The 21,392-nt window shown below is 45.5% G+C and overlaps 1 protein-coding gene across 2 annotated transcripts in view; it reads left to right on the forward strand.

Annotated features, from left to right (window-relative positions):
- The window catches only part of LOC140202907 (ADP-ribosylation factor-binding protein GGA1-like), a 57,171-nt gene that overhangs the window by 27,059 nt on the left and 8,720 nt on the right, over positions 1-21,392 (forward strand). For both annotated transcript variants that reach the window (XM_072268468.1, XM_072268469.1), the window contains 10 exons: positions 1,461-1,559; positions 2,027-2,150; positions 3,420-3,520; positions 4,739-4,819; positions 13,078-13,215; positions 13,366-13,447; positions 13,566-13,673; positions 14,354-14,479; positions 15,284-15,336; positions 18,668-18,795. In XM_072268468.1, the coding sequence (XP_072124569.1) occupies positions 1,461-1,559; positions 2,027-2,150; positions 3,420-3,520; positions 4,739-4,819; positions 13,078-13,215; positions 13,366-13,447; positions 13,566-13,673; positions 14,354-14,479; positions 15,284-15,336; positions 18,668-18,795 (1,040 nt within the window). The remainder of the gene's footprint in view (positions 1-1,460; positions 1,560-2,026; positions 2,151-3,419; positions 3,521-4,738; positions 4,820-13,077; positions 13,216-13,365; positions 13,448-13,565; positions 13,674-14,353; positions 14,480-15,283; positions 15,337-18,667; positions 18,796-21,392) is intronic.

Raw genomic sequence — 21,392 nt, forward strand, 5'->3', positions numbered from 1 at the left:
TATCCCTTTCTTGTTCCTCAGCTCCACACATACCGCCTTTGCAGTTTGTCCTGTCTGAGAATGGCTGTAATATTTTTCCTTCTCGTTTAACCCGTGCTGCTGAATCACCTCTAAAAACAACGGTACGCCGAAATATTGAGCTGCCAGTCCTGTCCCTCCTGCAACCAAGTCTCACTAATGGCTGCAGTGTCATAATTCCACGTGCTGATCCCTGCCCTGAATCAGAATCAGATTTATTATCACCGGCATGTGTCATGAAATTTGTTAACTTAGCAGCAACCGTTCATGCAATACATAATATAGAAGAAAAAAATAATAAATCAATCAATTACAGTATATGCATATTGAATAGATTAAAAATTGTGCAAAAAGAGAAATAATATATATTTAAAATGTGAGATGGTGTTCATCCGCCTAACAATATCTTTCCCCACAACCACTCCACTATCTGCTCTGGCACTCCGGTTCCCATCTCCCTGCAACTCTAGTTCAATCCCCCCCCCCCCCCCACCACACCCCCACCGTGCAGCACCAGCAAACTTTCTGCAAGGATATTAATCCTCTCCAGTCTGTACCATTCCCAACTTCCCTGGAAGAGAGCTTAATTATCCAAAACTCTGAGCCCTCCCTCTGCACCATCTCCTTAGCCACATGTTAAACTGTTCTACCTTCCTATTTCTGGCCTCTCTAGAATGGGTGGCAATCCTGAGGTCACAGCCCTGGAGGTCCTGTCCTTTAACTTAGCACCTAACTCCCCGAACTCACTTTGCAGGACCTTGTCACCCTTCCTAACCGTGTCATTAGCACCAGTGTGGACCATGAGCTCCGGCTGCTCACCGTCTCACTTAAGAATGCTGTTGACTTGATCCGAGATGTCCCTGATCCTGGCACCCGGGAGGCAACATGCCATCTGGGGATCTCATTCTTCTCCACAGAACCACCTGTCTGTTCAACTATTGAATCACCTATTACCGGATACCCAACCCCTTCTCCCCCACCTCTCCCATCTTCCCTTCTCTGCTAGTTTATTTTACCCCAACTGTATCCAAAGTGGTATACCTGTCATTGAGGATACGGCCACAGGGATACTCCACACTGGCTGCCGGTCCCCTTTCTCCCTCTTGACGGTCACCCACTTACCTGTGTCCTTCATCTTGGATGTAACTACTACCCTGTCTTGCCTGTCAATCAACCCCTCAGGCTCCTGAATGATCTGGAGTTCATGCACCTCCACCTCCAATTCCTTGACATGGTCTGTAAGAAACTGCACCTGATACACCTCTTGCAGATGTAGTCATCACAGACGCTGGAGGTCTCCCTGCCTTCCCACGTCCTGCAAAAGTAGCACTCCACGATCCTGCCTGGTATCCCCACTGCTCTAACTATGCAATGAGAAAGAAAGAAAATTAAATGATCTACCTATAGTCTCCACCTCTCCTTAACTTAATCTTTTCCCGCAGGTGTTGGATACGTGCATGAACAATTGTGGCAAACGGTTTCAGAATGAAGTTGGAAAGTTTCGATTTTTAAATGATTTAATTAAAGTCTTATCACCAAAGGTACCTGCTTTTTGATTGGTAATGAATCTTGAGTTTTCTGCTAACAATATATGTTCCTCAATTGTGGCTCCTTTTAGTTTGCTACTGCTCTTTAGGAAATGCAACCTGCCAGTATAATTGAACGCTTTTGATTCTAGTACCATCTCAGCTACAGGCTTTGCATGAACTATATTGGGTGTGCTGTCAAGATCTGAAGGTTGTTTTCTGGTGGTCCTCTGCCATTGTGGAAACATTTCCGAACATGCAGCTTGCTGAAAGAAACTCGTTATATAATTTAATTGTTTTGGGTGAGGGGTGTCACTGCTCCCCCATTCCTGGAAACCCGGATGGTATTATAAATACAATATAACTCCTTGACTGAACTGTGCAATTGTGGTTAAGCTGAATAATGAACGGGACTGTGATGGTAGTGGAATGTGGGTGGCCAGGACTACGATGACCTCTTGCTTTGCTTTTCCCCCCTGTAGTACCTGGGCTTGTGGTCCTCAGAACAAGTGAAGTCTAAGGTGATAGAAATGTTGTATAGCTGGACAGTGTGGCTACCAAATGCAATAAAAATCCGAGATGCCTATCAGATGCTGAAGAAGCAAGGTAGGTGATAAGAGACTGTGCTGTGTGTGTATGTCTGGGGAAATAAGAACATGCATTTCCATAGTGACCTTTATGGCCTCTTTATATTCAATGGAAGTGTGGTCACTATTCTGTGTAGGAAGCACAACATCAAATTTATGTTCGTCGTCCTGTCATTTATAACTATAGGAGAAAACAGTCCATTTTAATGAGTAGATGCCAGGGTAAATACTGGGTTCTAGGAAGGCCTTTCCTATGAAAAAGTGCCATCAGGTCATATACATATATTGGAGAGGGCGGGCGGGTTCTCAGTTTAACATATCATCAATGGGGATGGATGGTTCCTTCCACACACAGATAAAATCTCCCCCAGCTTTTTAAAAAAAAACAATTGCTGGAGGAATTTAGCAGCTCTAGCGCATCTCGAGAGGGAAATAGACTGTTGACACTTCAGGTTCAGACCAGATATGAAGGTGCTTGACCCAAGACATCGACTGTCCATTTCCCTCCATGGATACTGCCTGATTCCATCAGTTCCTTTAGCGGTTTGGGTATTGCTTCAGATTGCAGCAACTGTAGTCTCGTGAGTCTCCAAAATCTGCCCAATGCGAATCCTTTTCTATTTTCTTCCCATGCCACATTTACAATCTCCCGTAGAGGCAGTGGAACATTTTGAGAAAGCTGCCCACACAACATAAATTGGAGGGTAGTTAGGGGTGTAGTGGGTATAACATGGTGGTTGTCTGTCGTGTCCGACGATGACAGGAGACTTGTGCAGGCGAGTTTTTTAAATTGGAAAAGTCATTACTTTGGGGCAGGTCCACTCCTGTCAACCTCAGAAGTTTGGGTCCAGTGGTACGAGTAGTCTTTACAAACTGGGGTCTTCCCTGGTTGTAGTGGATGACCATGACGTTTTATGTGCCTTGTCGTGCCCTTCGTCTCCATGGAGCGTTGCAGAACCGCCTTCCTGGCCATTGGATCTCACCGTTCATTTCACCCACCCAGTCCATCGGAGCTGACTTTCCATGCTAGGACAGTCCCTGTCTCACCTGGGTACAAGGCCAGACAGCTACCCTCACCTGGTTTAGCTCACCTGTCGCATGCAAACAGCTACTTGGAGCCACAGGTGAGAGCCGAGTGTCTGGTGGGGATCAAAGGTGAGTGAACTACCCCAGAATGGACACGACAAGCCCCTTCACCAGAGGTGCTACCCCTCCCTGAACACCCCTATAAAGTAAAAGCACAGAAGGAAAACTTCTTATTAAAAAAAAAAAATGTCCTCGTCCTCAGGTATCATCAAGCAGGATCCCAAGTTACCAGATGAGAAGCCTTTGCTGCCACCTTCCCCGGAAAAGAAGTGCTCCCTCTTTGATGATGATGAAAAATCGAAGGTAAGGAAGCCCCTCTGCTCTGGCCAAGTGCGTCAGGATGCCTGGCATTGCTGGTAACTCTATCTGAACTTTGCCCGACTCTTCTTCAACTGTACCTCCCTTCTTCCTCATCCTTCCTTTCCTTGGCGTCCCCTTGTGGCCTCCTTAATTGATGAATAATCTTCCGCTGGAAGCAGGGATAGGCTTTTCAACCCTGCAGTTTGCTCTGCTATTCAAAAGATCATCGCTGATGCTGGAACTCGCCTCCTTCCGGTACGATCGCTCTTCCCCAGGACTCCTTTCATGAACATCCACAGTCCCTTTGAGACAGAGCATTCCACTGCTTTACAAACCTCTGTTTATAGTTAGTTCCCTCCGTTCTAAATGGCCGACCTCTAATTCTGATGTTACGCTTCTGCCTTACTTCTCATCCATCTCTGGAAATGGCAGTGGAAGTTTGGCTGGTTTCCCTTCGAGAGTCAGAGATAAATACAGCACGAAACAGGCCACTCAGTCCATCTGGTCTGTGCTGAACCTTTATCAAACTTGAGATCACCTGGATCTGCACTGACCTTGCCCCAGTTCATGCCCGGTCAGTTCACCCATGTGCCCTGTACTTGTGACTGACATTGGCTTTCTTACCCGAATCACTTCTTGCAGTCCTCCATCCCACCACGGCAGCCTGTTTTTCACTGATTCTGGCCAATTCCTCATCCCTAAATGCAATATTTTATCATCAGTTGCTGCCTTCTAATACCAAGGGCCCAAGCTCTGGAAATTCCCTTGCTCCTCTCTGCCCTTCTGGCTTGTCTTTCCTCCTTTAACCTTGACCTTAAAGGCGACCCTTTCGACAAAGATGTTGTCCATCTGATTTCAGTGGTTTGCCATCCTTCTTTTTATTTTCTCACTCCAGTACCTTCAGATATTGTGCAATACTGCAGTGTATGTGTTTTATAAATGAAAATTTCTTGTTGTCAACATGAATGCAAATCTTTTTCTCTCTCAGCTGATAAATGCCATCACAATGCTAACAGCCAAATCAGGAAAAAGTAACGTTTTACTTTACATTTAAGAACATATCCAAAAAAAAATCTTTGTGGCCGATAAGGAAAGTGAATTAGTAATTTATGGGTTTTGAGAGTTCCAAGCTTGTAGCCTGTAAATGGGATTCTGTTTTTTTTTAAAGAACACCCAGAAATATTAACCAGCAATCATTTTCTGCAATATCCTGACCCACAGCTCCTTGCAAGACTTCTGAAAAGCAACCACCCAGAGGACTTGCAGGCTGCTAACAGATTGATCAAGAGTGTCATCAGAGAGGTAAGTTCATTCACAGCAATTTAGAATTTCAGTTGTTACGTACCCCGTAACTGGGTTGCCAAACCAGCAGAAATGGACCACTTAGTTGGAGTTTAAACGCAAACAACAGGAATTCTGCAGATGCTGGAAATTCAAGCAACACACATCAAAGTTGCTGGTGAACGCAGCAGGCCAGGCAGCATCTCTAGGAAGAGGTGCAGTCGACGTTTCAGGCCGAGACCCTTCGTCAGGACTAACTGAAGGAAGAGTGAGTAAGGGGTTTGAAAGTTGGAGGGGGAGGGGGAGATCCAAAATGATAGGAGAAGACAGGAGGGGGAGGGTTGGAGCCAAGAGCTGGACAGGTGATTGGCAAAAGGGAAGAAAGACAAAGGCGGGGGGACCCAGAGGATGGGCAAGAGGTATATTCAGAGGGACAGAGGGAGAAAAAGGAGAGTGAGAGAAAGAATGTGTGCATAAAAATAAGTAACAGATGGGGTACGAGGGGGAGGTGGGGCCTAGCGGAAGTTAGAGAAGTCGATGTTCATGCCATCAGGTTGGAGGCTACCCAGACGGAATATAAGGTGTTGTTCCTCCAACCTGAGTGTGGCTTCATCTTTACAGTAGAGGAGGCCGTGGATAGACATGTCAGGATGGAAATGGGATGTGGAATTAAAATGTGTGGCCACTGGGAGATCCTGCTTTCTCTGGCGGACAGAGCGTAGATGTTCAGCAAAGCGGTCTCCCAGTCTGCGTCAGGTCTTGCCAATATATAAAGGGCCACATCGGGAGCACCAGACGCAGTATATCACCCCAGTCGACTCACAGGTGAAGTGTTGCCTCACCTGGAAGGACTGTCTGGGGCCCTGAATGGTGGTAAGGGAGGAAGTGTAAGGGCATGTGTAGCACTTGTTCCGCTTACACGGATAAGTGCCAGGAGGGAGATCAGTGGGGAGGGATGGGGGGGACGAATGGACAAGGGAGTTGTGTAGGGAGCGATCCCTGCGGAATGCAGGGGGGGGGGTGGAGGGAAAGATGTGCTTAGTGGTGGGATCCCGTTGGAGGTGGCAGAAGTTACGGAGAATAATATGTTGGACCCGGAGGCTGGTGAGGTGGTAGGTGAGGACCAGGGGAACCCTATTCCTAGTGGGGTGGCGGGAGGATGGAGTGAGAGCAGATGTACGTGAAATGGGGGAGATGCGTTTAAGAGCAGAGTTGATAGTGGAGGAAGGGAAGCCTCTTTCTTTAAAAAATGAAGACATCTCCCTCGTCCTAGAATGAAAAGCCTCATCCTGAGAGCAGATGCGGCGGAGACAGAGGAATTGCGAGAAGGGGACGGCGTTTTTGCAAGAGACAGGGTGAGAAGAGGAATAGTCCAGATAGCTGTGAGAGTCAGTAGGCTTATGGTAGACATCAGTGGATGAGCTGTCTCCAGAGACAGAGACAGAAAGATCTAGAAAGGGGAGGGAGGTGTCGGAAATGGACCAGGTAAACTTGAGGGCAGGGTGAAAGTTGGAGGCAAAGTTAATAAAGTCAACGAGTTCTGCATGCGTGCAGGAAGCAGCGCCAATGCAGTCGTCGATGTAGCGAAGGAAAAGTGGGGGACAGATACCAGAATAGGCACGGAACATAGATTGTTCCACAAACCCAACAAAAAGGCAGGCATAGCTAGGACCCATACGGGTGCCCATAGCTACACCTTTAGTTTGGAGGAAGTGGGAGGAGCCAAAGGAGAAATTATTAAGAGTAAGGACTAATTCCGCTAGACGGAGCAGAGTGGTGGTAGAGGGGAACTGATTAGGTCTGGAATCCAAAAAGAAGCGTAGAGCTTTGAGACCTTCCTGATGGGGGATGGAAGTATATAAGGACTGTATATAATAAAGCGGTGAGGGCCAGGGAACTTAAAATCATCGAAAAGTTTAAGAGTGTGAGAAGTGTCACGAACATAGGTCGGAAGGGATTGAACAAGGGGTGATAAAACCGTGTCGAGGTATGCAGAAACGAGTTCAGTGGGGCAGGAGCAAGCTGAGACAATAGGTCGGCCAGGACAGGCAGGTTTGTGGATCTTGGGTAGGAGGTAGAAACGGGAAGTGCGGGGTGTGGGAACTATAAGGTTGGTAGCAGTGGATGGGAGATCTCTCCCATCCACTGCCACCAACCTTATAGTTCCCACACCCCACCTTTTTGTTGGGTTTGTGGAACAATCTATGTTCCGTGCCTATTCTGGTATCTGTCCCCCACTTTTCCTTTGCTACATCGACGACTGCATTGGCGCTGCTTCCTGCACGCATGCAGAACTCGTTGACTTTATTAACTTTGCCTCCAACTTTCACCCTGCCCTCAAGTTTACCTGGTCCATTTCCGACACCTCCCTCCCCTTTCTAGATCTTTCTGTCTCTGTCTCTGGAGACAGCTTATCCACCGATGTCTACTATAAGCCTACTGACTCTCTCAGCTATCTGGACTATTCCTCTTCTCACCCTGTCTCTTGCAAAAACGCCATCCCCTTCTCGCAATTTCTCCGTCTCCGCCGCATCTGCTCTCAGGATGAGGCTTTTCATTCTAGGACGAGGGAGATGTCTTCATTTTTTAAAGAAAGAGGCTTCCCTTCCTCCACTATCAACTCTGCTCTTAAACGCATCTCCCCCATTTCACGTACATCTGCTCTCACTCCATCCTCCCGCCACCCCACTAGGAATAGGGTTCCCCTGGTCCTCACCTACCACCCCACCAGCCTCCGGGTCCAACATATTATTCTCCGTAACTTCCGCCACCTCCAATGGGATCCCACCACTAAGCACATCTTTCCCTCCACCCCCCCCCCCGCATTCCCCAGGGATCGCTCCCTACACAACTCCCTTGTCCATTCATTCCCCCCCATCCCTCCCCACTGATCTCCCTCCTGGCACTTATCCGTGTAAGCGGAACAAGTGCTACACATGCCCTTACACTTCCTCCCTTACCACCATTCAGGGCCCCAGACAGTCCTTCCAGGTGAGGCAACACTTCACCTGTGAGTCGACTGGGGTGATATACTGCGTCCGGTGCTCCCGATGTGGCCTTTTATATATTGGCGAGACCCGACACAGACTGGGAGACCGCTTTGCTGAACATCTACGCTCTGTCCGCCAGAGAAAACAGGATCTCCCAGTGGCCACACATTTTAATTCCACATCCCATTCCCATTCTGACATGTCTATCCACGGCCTCCTCTACTGTAAAGATGAAGCCACACTCAGGTTGGAGGAACAACACCTTATATTCTGTCTGGGTAGCCTCCAACCTGATGGCATGAACATCGACTTCTCTAACTTCCGCTAGGCCCCACCTCCCCCTCGTACCCCATCTGTTACTTATTTTTATGCACACATTCTTTCTCTCACTCTCCTTTTTCTCCCTCTGTCCCTCTGAATATACCTCTTGCCCATCCTCTGGGTCCCCCCGCCCTTGTCTTTCTTCCTGGACCTCCTGTCCCATGATCCTCTCGTATCCCCTTTTGCCAATCACCTGTCCAGCTCTTGGCTCTATCCCTCCCCCTCCTGTCTTCTCCTATCATTTTGGATCTCCCCCTCCCCCTCCAACTTTCAAATCCCTTACTCACTCTTCCTTCAGTTAGTCCTGACGAAGGGTCTCGGCCTGAAACGTCGACTGCACCTCTTCCTACAGATGCTGCCTGGCCTGCTGTGTTCACCAGCAACTTTGATGTGTGTCACTTAGTTGTAGTCTGGATTACTAGAACTAAGGAAGTTTTATTAAAGAAATAAGTAACACAGTACTCTAATCGTAAGGATATAAATGCAACAGGTTAGCAATGATAAAACACACGTACACAGAACTAGGGTAATAGGAATCAATCAAGCTCTATCGCAGTCTAGGGGTAAAATGATCAGTCTCAAGTGAGGCAGAGTTCAGTTCAGCTGAGTACAGTTCGCAGTAATCGCTGTTGTGCCGTTGGGGAGAGAGAGAGAGAGAGAGAGAGAGAGAGCGAATGCAAATTTCGATTCAACAGACCTTTGATGTTCCCCGCAGTTAGCTTTCGGGCGAGCCCTTTTACTATCTTCGGAGGTCACCGACTGTGACCCCTCCGTCCTGGATACAATTGTTCTTCCGCGGTGAACCCGGCACCCAGGCAAGGGCGGACACACACACCAGGTTCCCGCCGATCGTACCTTTTCACCCTGTGCGTCTATGGTCAGTCCCGCTACCAGACCTCCAAACTCCCACCAACTTGTGGGGGCACACCACTTTTCCAGGGTCTCGTGATCTCGTGGCGTCTGTCTTGCCTTAGCGAACCTGTTCTTTTTATCCCCCTGCTGGAGTATTGCCTGTCCATCAAACTTCAAACAGTTCAGGTTCAAAGCAGCCGGTCTATCAATACTTGGAACTGTTGTCTCTTTTCGTTAATCTCTCTCCTCTCTCACTAACATTTTGAACGCTTCTCCCTTTGTCTCTCTTACCTCTCTCATCAGCATCAATCTTCTGATAACTTGGTTTTTCGTCACACAGTAAAACACAGACTCTTGCCGGAACAATGTGTCTCTCCTGATCCAGTCGTGTGTCTCCTCACTGATCACATGAACAGTAGTTGTTTTTCATCAGTCTCCTTTAAGGCAATAGTGTGTGTCTGATGGCCTCGTTAATCCCGCAGAGAATGTTCACAACATTGGCTGGTTTTGTCTCCGTTGACCTCTTTAAACACTGTGCACACCCGAGCTAATTCACGTGTGTCTCTGAAAGCAGTCCTCACACAGCATCGTGACCTGAGATGCTAACTGTCTCTTTCCCTGCCTCTCTCCGTGTACTTCTACCAGTTCCCTATTCTTGCATCAGCAGTTCCTTGTGTATGGATTTTATCAGCAATGTGTTCACAAAGCCAGCTTGATTTCTGTTTCCCCAGTTCTGATGAAGAATCTCTGACTTGAAATTTTAACTCGACCAACGTATACCATCTGATTTGTATCTAGCATCTTTTGCCTTAATTGCAGATTTGGACTGTTGGTTTGGGGAAGCGATGATGTGTAGCTGGTGGGTGTAGTAGTCTGAGCCACTGTAGTGATGACAGGCCCATCCCTATCCACTATATAGGACCCAGTTGCTGGGAGGTTGTACACTGCTAGCATTGGGCAATGGCCTTCATACAGTTTTGGATGAGCCCTAGACCTGCCTCAAATAACTTGACCCTTAGAATAGGCGAGGTGTTTATTGGCCAAAGTCAGACACCCCTTGCCAGCTACTCTTTCTCCCCCCATTGGGCAGAAGATGCAAAGTACTGAAACGTCATCCCACCGGGCTCCAAGCCCTGAAACGCCATCCCACCAGGCTCCAAGCACTGAAACGCCATCCCACCAGGCTCCAAGCACTGAAACGCCATCCCACCAGGCTCCAAGCACTGAAACGCCATCCCACCGGGCTCATAGTACTGAAACACCATCCCACCGGGCTCAAAGCACTGAAACGCCATCCCACCGGGCTCATAGTACTGAAACGCCATCCCACCGGGCTCATAGTACTGAAACGCCATCCCACCGGGCTCCAAGCACTGAAACGCCATCCCACCGGGCTCCAAGCCCTGAAACGCCATCCCACCGGGCTCAAAGCCCTGAAACGTCATCCCACCGGGCTCATAGTACTGAAACGCCATCCCACCAGGCTCATAGTACTGAAACGCCATCCCACCGGGCTCCAAGCCCTGAAACGCCATCCCACCGGGCTCCAAGCCCTGAAACGCCATCCCACCGGGCTCCAAGCACTGAAACGCCATCCCACCGGGCTCAAAGCCCTGAAACGCCATCCCACCGGGCTCAAAGCCCTGAAACGCCATCCCACCGGGCTCAAAGCCCTGAAACGCCATCCCACCGGGCTCATAGTACTGAAACGCCATCCCACCGGGCTCAAAGCACTGAAACGCCATCCCACCGGGCTCAAAGCACTGAAACACCATCCCACCGGGCTCAAAGACAGCTTCTATCTCGATGTTACAAGGCTAACTCTTGACCGCACAATCTGCCTCTCCATCGCCTTGCACTTATTGTCTACCAGCACTGCACTTTCTCTGTAAATATAATGCCCAATTCTGTATTCTGTATTGCCTTTCCCTTGTCCCCGCTCAGTGTAATGATGCGTTGAAATGATCTCCATAGATGGCTTTTCACTGTAACTCAGTACAGGTCCACAATCCCTTATCCTAAATCCTTGGGGCCAGTTGTATTTCGGAATTCAGAATTTTTCGGATTTCAGACCCCCCCCCCCCGCCCCCACTGATACCAAGAAACACGTATGCTCAAGTCCCTTATTTAACCTGTTTCAGTCTGGTGGACTTTAGGACCTGGCGGCGCACCAAAACTACTCACATCCTCCCGTATACTTTAAGATTTTAAATCATCTCTCGATTACTTATAATACTTAATACAATGTAAATGCTATGTAAATAGTTGTTATACTGTATTGTTTAGGGAATAATGACAAGAAAAAAATTTATTTCCAACAAAAACATTCAATAAAACATAAAAATATACAGCTTCAAACTAACCGAATCAAACACATGGTAAATGACTTATTGGAATAAATGTAGAATATCACTGTCACTATAAAACTTCAGTAACTTGTCTTTCTGTTTATTTAAATCATATACAGTGGTAGTTCCGACACTATTTTCTTCAATAAGACGCTGCACAGACACACCACGATCAAGCTTCTGCAATAACTCCACTTCCTCCATTATTGATAATGATAGATGCTTCCTTCTCTTTTTCTCATTGTTACCCATAGGGGTATCTGTAGCTCTTTTTGACATTTTCACAGTGAAATTAAACACAAAGTCAACAGTGGACAGCAAATGCACGTGTAACCAGTCCAAGCGCTGAGCCACAACTGACGTCTGGCAGCCTCTGCTAGTGCTGCCGCATCACACCTCAGTGACGTCAGCTGCTGGCGAAAAAAAACTTTGGTTTTCCAGGCTTTTTGGATTTCAGAATTTTGGATAAAGGAATGTGCACCTGTACATGTGACAATAGTTGCTAATTAAAAACTGTAGACTTGCTCTCATTTGTACTAATCACATCACCACATAGTTAACATTTTGCGATGTTTTTCTTGGGGCAGCAGGCAGGGAAGACTCTGGAAGGTGACCGAAAAGAGAGTGGATGGGGCGGGGGGGGAAGCATGCCTTGAGAAGCGAATGGACATCAGTGACTATGAGAGTGAGGTTATGAGGAGTGTACAGTTTAGGAGAGATTTTAAAGCTGAGGGAAGTGAGGTGCCCACTGACGGCTGGGTGGATTTTTCTGGAGGAAGTGTTGAAGGCTGTTGGTAAGGGTATATGTACATAATCCCATCTCTGTGTGGATGAGTGTTTGTGTGCGTGCGCACATGTGGGTAAATGTGACACGTATGCATGTGTACATTTTGCTTTATGTAAATTTGGATGCAGAGCGTGGCCTCTTGTTGTCTCAAACCCTCTCTCTCCCCCCCTGGCCCACTTACCACTGGACCCTGACCTCATTCGGCCAAACCTGTGTGGTAGTTGGTACACCGGCCAATGTGCATTAACTCTCACACCTTGACTTCCAGGAACCAGCGTGAAAGTGTGTTATTGTTGAATAGGAGAGGGGATAGGGAAGGAGCAAGCGGAAGCCGGTGGAGGAACTTGTAAGATTAGGTGGGGAAGGGGTTAAGAAATAGATGGTGGGAAGGAAGGGAGTAGAGGTAGAGGAGGAGGTGGGGGGGTGGGTGATGAAAAGGGGGAGAAGACGATTAAATCCCAGTGCTCATAATTTACTAGGTGAATGATACCCCCTGCTCCGCAGTGATCCCATCAAATCAGATGTATGTGTCTCTCACTTGCTTTCTTTAATGAGGGAGAAGGTCTCCCATTGCCAGATGTTGGTGGATGTATTCTTTCCAACAAGTTGGAATAATCACCAACAAACAACTAGCAGAGGAACACAGCAGGTCGAACAGCCCTTGAGGAGAGAAAGCAATTGTTGGACGTTTTGGGTCACAACCTTGGCACTGCAATAATGAGCAATTTGACTTAACTGGGTTTTCTTTTTCTAGTGTGATGAGATAATGAATTTAATATTCTGCAGTGTTTGTGCCCCGCCTTTGGACTGATGATCAGCTGGGGTCCAGTGTTCTCATCTTTGTCTTACGCAGGAAGATCAGCCCTTTGTTCTGTGAAGGTGGCCGTAGCTGAGTGGCCCGTCGCTCTCCGGTCCTATTGGATATTTTAGTGAGAGGAAATTGATTCAGATTGCATGTTCTCAAACTGCATTTCTTCACAGGATGAAGAGAAAGCTGAAAAGATCAACAAGAGGATCCGCCTCATTGAGGAAGTAGCCAACAGTACAAAGTTGCTGAATGAGATGCTGACTATGTACCAGAAAGACGGTTTGCCCGAAAACCAGATCGAAATTCTGAAGGTAATCTTCCACAGGTCTAAGCCCTTTGATAAAATACTCAATCCTGTATATCTATCAGATTCTTGCTCATTCCAACAGTGTGTGTGAGAGTGTGTACTACATCCCACTAGGCTGTGCTCTCTCACTTGGCTCATTGTTCTTTGTGCACAGAACTTGTATCAGCGCTGCGAGAAGCTGCGGCCGGCACTGTTCCGACTTGCGAGTGACACTGTGGAAAATGATGAAGCTTTGGGTAGGTAGGTCTGTTCCTTGGTAGTATGTGGATGGATGAACAGGGCAGCTGATTAGCAGAGGATGACTGGGTTCAACAGATGGCTGAGTAATACTGATTACATTCTGTCTCTCTGCAGTGGAAATTCTGCAGACCAACGACTCACTTGCAGATGCAATCAACTTGTACAAGAAAATCATTCAGGGGCATGAAATCAGTGTGGCCCCCAGAAGTTCAGCCAAAACAGGTAATCTTGGGCAGAGCACTGTAAATGGCAAACTCTACTAGAGGGTCTGGCCAGTGTTTGTTTGGCAAGTGTGCAAGGGTGAGACTTAGACTACAAACGAAACGTATTACAGATATTAGAAATCCAGAATAAAATCAGAAAATTCTATAAATAATCAGGCCGGGCAGCATCTATAGAGAGAGGATAAAGTTAAGGTTTATCACTGAACTTTCTCTAACTTTTGCTTTCTACCTATCAGACTTCCCTTCCCTGACTTTGTATCTTTTGCCTTCAATTATTCCCATTTTTAATTAATGGTCATTGACTTGAAAATGAACTCCATTTTCTTGTTGCAAAGATGTTGCATAGTTTCAATATTTTACATTATCTATATTTATATATATTACAGGGGAGTATTTCTATATAGGGGAATGTTGTTTGATTCAAAGTAGTTGAATTTGTTCTGAAATCCAGGCCGTGAAGTGGGGTGATGCTTCTTGAGTATTTGTCGATTTTCGTTGGAGTGGTGGGAGAGGATGAGGATGGAGTGGTTAACAGCAGGAAGCTCAGGCTCTGCTCAGTCAGGGTGTGTTTGGTGGTGAGGAGAGTGACATTGTCTGAAGATGGTGATCATGTTATGAGTTTGAATTAACTTGTTTGTGATTTTTTGAATTGAGATTTAATCTTCGTTTTAATTTCAGAAATGTCTTCACTACTATCTGATTTATCTGATTTGGAGCTGGACTTTGGAAAACCTGAAACCGATGAGAGTTCAGGCCGTGAGCAGCAGTTGCCATGTTTGCTGGATGAAGAACTGGTGTCTCTGGGTGGGTAGCATTTCTCAACAGCCCCACACCCCACCTGACAGACAGGAAAAGGTGTTTGCTCATCTGCAGCCTTGACCCACGCGTCCCATGGCCCCGACTTGGTTTTATTTCCTCTCCTCTCTTCTCACTTTGACCTCTCATACCCAAGTAATGGCCTTGCTGTGGACCTTGGTAACTTTCAGTTGTTCACCTGCCATTTGGCCTCTGTTACTTTGCTCTGGATTATAATTATCTCCTCCAGAGGGAAAAGCAAACATTTCTTGACTCTTTCAGCACCACAAAATAAAGAAAGAAGCTGATGATTCAACTCAGTGAGATCTTTTATTGATCTCCTAGTAAGAAGGCTTGAAAGTTTTGATGCACACTCCAGTTGATGTAACATTAAATTATGATATAGATATTTCGGTGCATTGTTGAAGGATCACCACATTGGTTGATGAGGTACAACAGCAGGATATTAATAATGTCTTTCCAGTGAAACTTTAAACCCAAATCGCCATTTGAGCTCTCTGAATGTTACAGTACAATTAGAAAATGGGAGGGTTTATGTTCAGAGATTTGAAATTGGTTAAATGATTTTGTTGTCCATGTGATATAATTTTTAACATCTTTCCCTATTTTTTAGGCTTAGAGTAATTTAGGAAATTAATTGCAATTCATTGGGAGTGGAAGTAGTCTCAGTTTTAATGAGAGACATACGGAGCTCCCCTACTGCTGTTAATGAGTACGTCCTCAGTGAATGGCAGAGTGTTTGGGAGAATGAGGATGGGTTCTCGATTATTAACTGGCACACTGCTCTTCCAGATCTGAATGAACCCTCATTAGTGGATCAAGCTGTGAATCAGAATACGTCCCAGGTAAGGAACTGGTAGCAGCAAGCCTATTGCAGAAAATGAAAGATAATAGTGTAGGAGGTAACATTTGGTGTGGGTAGCAGAGTTGATATAATTGAGCCTTTGGATGGTAAAATCTAATGACTGGTTTGCCATTGGATCAATGCTGGTTTCTTAACTTTTGATAGTTTATATCAATGACCAGAATGACTATGTAGTGGGATCTTGGTGTTCTAGTGCATGATTCTCAAAAGGCAAGTACTCACGTACAGTAACTAACTGTGAAAGCTAACAATTTATTGCTGGGGAATTGAATGCAGTACGAGGGGTGTTATTTTTTGATAATATAGGACGGCACTGTACCTGAACTATATCTGGACTATTGTGTACAGTAGTGGTCACCAACCTTTAAGCCCAAGATCCCCTACCTCAATCTCAGTGAAAGGCAAGATCTACCTAGTAAATCGTTTAGAGAAAAAACAGCTTAGATTGTACTTCCAATTTGAGGCCTTTTATTTGGGTGAATTGTATTTGAATTACACAAATACTTTTGTCAAACTTTCAAATTAATTCAAACAAGAAAACACTGTAACTAGCATATCAAACAGGCCATAGCTGTCTTTCTTTAAGAATATTACAATACTTCACACCTTTAATTCTAAGTTTCATTATTTAATTTTATTTCAACACGAAAAATAAATGAGTAAAAATTGACTGTTGCACTCAGTGTGATGACTGGGGCTGAATACTTTCTGCTAGTTCCCTGAAATTTGGCTCATAACTACAGACAGCCAGTCTGAGACTGTCTGTGAGGTGTAGGGTTGCCAACTGTCCAGTATTCCCCCTGCTAAGGTAGAACGTTCCTATGAAACCTTTCGTGCCGAAATGCTTTACGCCAAAGAAGCAATTACCATTAATTTATATGGAAAAAAATTTTGAGCATTCCCAGACCCAAAAAATAACCTACCAAATCATACCAAATAAAACATAAAACCTAAAATAACACTAACATATAGTAAAAGCAGGAATGATATGATAAATACACAGCCTATATAAAGTAGAAATTGAAGATTAAGCCAAAACTGATTTGTGGGGTTAAAAAATTGGCATGCATGCGCACACAGGTGCCCGTGCAAGGCTTCATGGTCATGGTAGTCTTTCTCGGGGTAAACACAAATGTCCTGGGATTTGACTGCTACTTTTGTCCGTTATTTGGGAGTGAGAAAGTTGGCAACCCTTGTGAGGTGTCTGTCAGTAAGTCAGCTCCTGTACTTAGATTTAATAATTTTCATCTGTGAAAATGCAGTTTCACATAGATAAGTTGACCCGAAGTAGGCACTGACTTTTAGTGGTATAAAACCAACGCGCACACCGCGCATTGCTCGGCCCCATCAGTAGTAATTGCCACCAGTTTATGAATGGGGATGTCATTTTCACGGACATATTTTTTTAAAACTCATTGTAAATATCCTCACCTCTCGTTCTTTCCTTTAATTGCAAAAGAGTGAGGAAGTCCTCCTTTGTTGTAAAATCCTGGAAAGCCATTCTGACAAATACAACAAGCTGAGCTGTTTGCATTACATACAAGGATTCATCGAACTGTAGTGAAAAATATCCATGTCCTCTGACGGTGACTCTACCCTCCTTGTCACTGTTGCAGGGCCAAGCGGTATATTATGTATTGCGGTTGTGATGCCGTTTTTGTTATTAAAGTCATTAAAAACAGTCTCTGCGGTAATGACCATTGCTTCCTTGAATAAATCGCCATCTGTAAAAGGCTTCTTGTGTTTAGCCAAAAGGTGACTTACACGAAATGATGCTTCAATAGTAGCCTTATTTTGAGCAGCATGTTTTGTGGAAAACGATTGCTGGGCCTTCAACCCTGATTTCAGCTCAACTTTCCAGGCACGAATTGCGCTCTTTGAGGGGTAGGTGTCTTTAAATTCCTGGTGTTTGGTGTTGCGGTGCTGCTCCAGATTCCCTCTTTTAGTCAGTGCTTGTGTTTAGTGGCACAACATACATACACACTTGTCTTTCACCAAAGTAAACAGAAATTCCTCTTCCCATTCTGGATGGAATTTGTATGTTTTCGCCTTCTTTCCTGGAGCCTCCGCCATGCTGTCAGGATATCACAAGTGATTGCCGATTGCGTTGCCTCTGATCTGGGCCGACATTTATGTGCTAGGCAGCACCTAATTAATTAGCTTGTTTATTTTGGCTTTTTTTCTTAAAGATGTACTGTGTGCATCCCGACTACTGCTGCACCCCTGCATGCTTCGCGGCCCAGAGGTTGGGGACCACTGCCGTATATTGATGTTTGCGACAGTCTGTACTCTTATCTAACCTGATTGGTCACTTTGATGCAGCACAGGCTACACTGAAAACGTGGTGCACGGCGGGGGAACTACACACATGTGCACTGGGCAGAAAGAACGGAACTAAACCCCCGCAACCCAGAAACAATCTCTCTTTACGAACAGCTTTTTAGCAAAAATATTGCTATATTACCATTATCCTAATTAGTATTACTTTTATAATGCTCACATTACAACAGTATTTGTGTATTTATTTTTGATTTTTCTTCGGGATCTACTGGGAAAGTCTCAAAGATCGACCGGTCGATCGCGATCGACGGGTTGGCGACTCCTGGTTTACAGTATTAATCTCTACTGTATCTGGAATATTGTGTACGGTATTAATCTCCCTGTTTAAAGGACCCTGTTAATGTATTGTAAGTAATTTAGAGAAGGTTTATAAATACCTGGAAGGGTCAGGTAATGGCATGAATAAATGCTGAGAAACTGGACCTGTATCTGATGGAGTTTAGAAAAGTGACAAGGGACGAGATTGGAACATACGATATTCTCAGTGATGGACGGAATGAATTTCCCCTAGTGTAAGAACCCCTAACCAGGAGTCACTGTTTAAAAATAATGGGTTGCCCATTTAAGATAGAGGTGAGTTTTCTTTCATTTTTCATAGTGGGCTGTGAGTCATTGGAATGTTGGAAGGAGAGGCAGATTCTTGATAACTAGTGGAGTGAAGATTCTGCAGTGTACAAGAGTGCAGAGCAGGCGGAAGGGGTGAGCGCCTTATCCCTGTTACCAATTCGTTTGGCTTTGCCGCTTTTTCTGGTGTGTGACCTGCTTTCTGAAGTCTGGCCCTCTTGAGCTTCTGGCAGGCAGTGGGCCAGCTACGTTTAGTGGGGTTTGTGTAACTGTCTAAGGTTGATGAACCAATTTCACACCAGGTGTATGCTCCCGTTTGATCCCGCTAAAACAGCAGTGTGCGCTGTTTAAAGTCCATGTGTAGCCCAGACTGACCTGAACAAGATGCTATGACTCTTGTGTTCCAGAGAGCAAATCCAGCTACAACCGCACCAGGATCTACCTCCAGTGGGAGCAGGGACTTGGACGGCTTAGACCTACTGGGCTCAACGTTGATGGAACAGTTTCTTCAACACCAGACACAGCCAGTACAATGGTGAATGACAGAAACTATTTTTACTGTATGTCTGAATTCCACTGCCCCACCCTCAGTACTCCTGTTGCTTATGAAAAGGATCTTTGTTTCATAGGCAGGTAAAAGATTATTATTTATGCAGCTCAACAAGCCACACCACCCAGCAACCTAGCTATTTGACGCCAGCCTAATCATAGGACAATCTAAATGACCTACTAACCTCTGTACTGTGGGTGGGAAGCTGGAGGAAACTCACACTGTTCATGGGGAGAACGTAGAAACCCCTTACAGAGGACACTGGAATTGAACTCCGGAACACCCCGAGTTGTAGTTCTGTGGCACCACGTTCTCTTACCCTCCAGCATGATTTGCTAGTGCTGAAGGCAAATGATTATCTGTAATAAAATGTAGAACATGGACGAGGACAGCACAGGAACAGGGCCCTCTGGCCCGCAGTGTTGTGTCAAACTAATTAAGTTAGTAATCAAATCGCCAACTAAACTAATCCCTTCTGCCTACACAATGTCCATACCCTTCCATTCTCCACACATTCGTGTGCCTGTCTAATGTCTCTTAAAAGTGTCTAATGTTTCTACCTCTACCACAACCCCAGGCACCCACCACTGTCTGTATTTAATAAAATAAAAAGAAAAAACACGCCCTGTACATCTCCTTTCAAATTCCCTTCTTTCACCTTAAATGCATGTCGTCTGGCATTAGATGTTTCAACCCTTGTGAAAAGATACTGTCTGTCTACTCTGGCACTCCAGAGAAAACAACCCAGATTTTTCCAATCGCTTGTTGTAGCACATGCCCTCGAATCTAGGAAACATTCTGAGAAACTTCAACACCCTCTCCAAAGCCTCGACATCCTATAATGTGGCAACCAGAACTGTATGCAATACTCCAGATGCAGCCTAACTAGAATTTATAGTTGCAACATAACTTCTTGAACTCGATTCCTCAACTAATAAAGGCAAACATGCCATATGCCTTCTTAGCCACCCTGTCAACAAGATCTTGCCTTTAACAGTGTACTGTTTCTTTGAGTTTGACCTACCAAGATGCAACACTTCACATTTGGCTGGCTTAAACTCCATCTGCCATTTCTTTGCCCATATCGGCAACTAATCTATGCCCTGTTTTGTTCTTTGCCAGTACTCTCCATTATCTACAATGCCACCGATCTTCATATCATCCGCAAACTTACTAACCCACCCATCTATGTTTTCAACCAGGTGATTTATATACATCACAAACAGGGGAGGCCTCAGAACAGATCCCTGTGGACAGATCTCCAGCTGGAATAAGTCTCTTTGACCTTCTGTCGTTGAGCTAGCCAGTTCTGAATCCAAACAGATAATTCACCATGGATCCCATGCACCTTAATCTTCTGGATAAGTCTCTCATGAGGGACCTTGTCAAAAGCCTTACTAAAATCCATGTAGACAACATCCACAGCTCTATCAATTACCCTCATCACCTTGTCAAAAAACTCCATCAAATTAGTAAGACACAACATGTGGAGGTGTGAGGTTTGGACTTGCCTGAAAACAGCTATTCCCAATTACCTCTCCCTCATTCCTGCCAAATGCTCTTGTAAATTGTCCTGCTCCAATGTAATATTCTCCCGCAAGGTCCATACTTATCCTTATCTATAGCTACCTTAAAACTTAAGGAGTTGTGGTCACTGTTCCCTAACTGTTTACCCACTGAAAAGTTGGTCACCTAGCCAAGCTCATTACCCATCACTAGATCTAGTACAGTGCCTATGTACATACTGATTTAAGAAACCCTCCTGGATGCATCTAACAAATTCTGCTCCATCTGAATGTCCTTGTTTATACTAGAGAACTTGAAGTCCCCTATGACAACAGTCCTGTTGATTTTACAGCTTTCCTTAATCTGCCTGCGTATCTGTTTCTCAGTCTCCTGGTGGCTTTTTGGAGGGTATATAATACAATTTCATCAGTGATTGCAACCTTCCTATTTTTGAGTTCTACTCATATAGACTCAGTGGATGATCCTGCCATTATGTCCCCTCTAAGTGCAGCTGTGATATTGTCCCCAATTAGTCCAATATCCTCCCTCCCTTTACCTCCTTCTCTATCTTTTCTAAAACATTAAACCCCTGGGACATTAAGCACCCATTCCTGTCCCCCATCCCTCTTTCAACCAAGCCTCTGTAATGCCTACAACATCATCTATGTTCTAAGTTCATCGTGTTTATCCATAATACACCTGGCATTAAAATACACCCACTTCAAACGATCTGTCCCATCATATATATTACTTTGATCCTGCCTGTTTTTATTGGCCCTGGCATCTGCCTTCAGCTCCATCTCAACACTTTCTGACCTGGTGTCCTGCCAAACTAGTTTAAACCTTCCTGAGTAGCACCAGCAAACCTCCTGGCCAGGATATTGGTTATGAAACCCCCTTTTACTGGGCGTCTCTGGGAAAACCAGCTTGCTAATCCCTCGCCAACAACCACTGGATTCTGCAGTGATAACCTCACCTTTCTCCGGCTTTGTACATCTGGGATGTAGTCAACTTTGGTCCCGGAAAATGCATGAGGTTGGGATGTCTCGCCTGCCCAAACTCTGGTTTGGGTGAAC

The sequence above is a fragment of the Mobula birostris genome, chromosome 9 (genome assembly GCF_030028105.1).
Source record: "Mobula birostris isolate sMobBir1 chromosome 9, sMobBir1.hap1, whole genome shotgun sequence".
NCBI classification, from domain to species: domain Eukaryota; kingdom Metazoa; phylum Chordata; class Chondrichthyes; order Myliobatiformes; family Myliobatidae; genus Mobula; species Mobula birostris.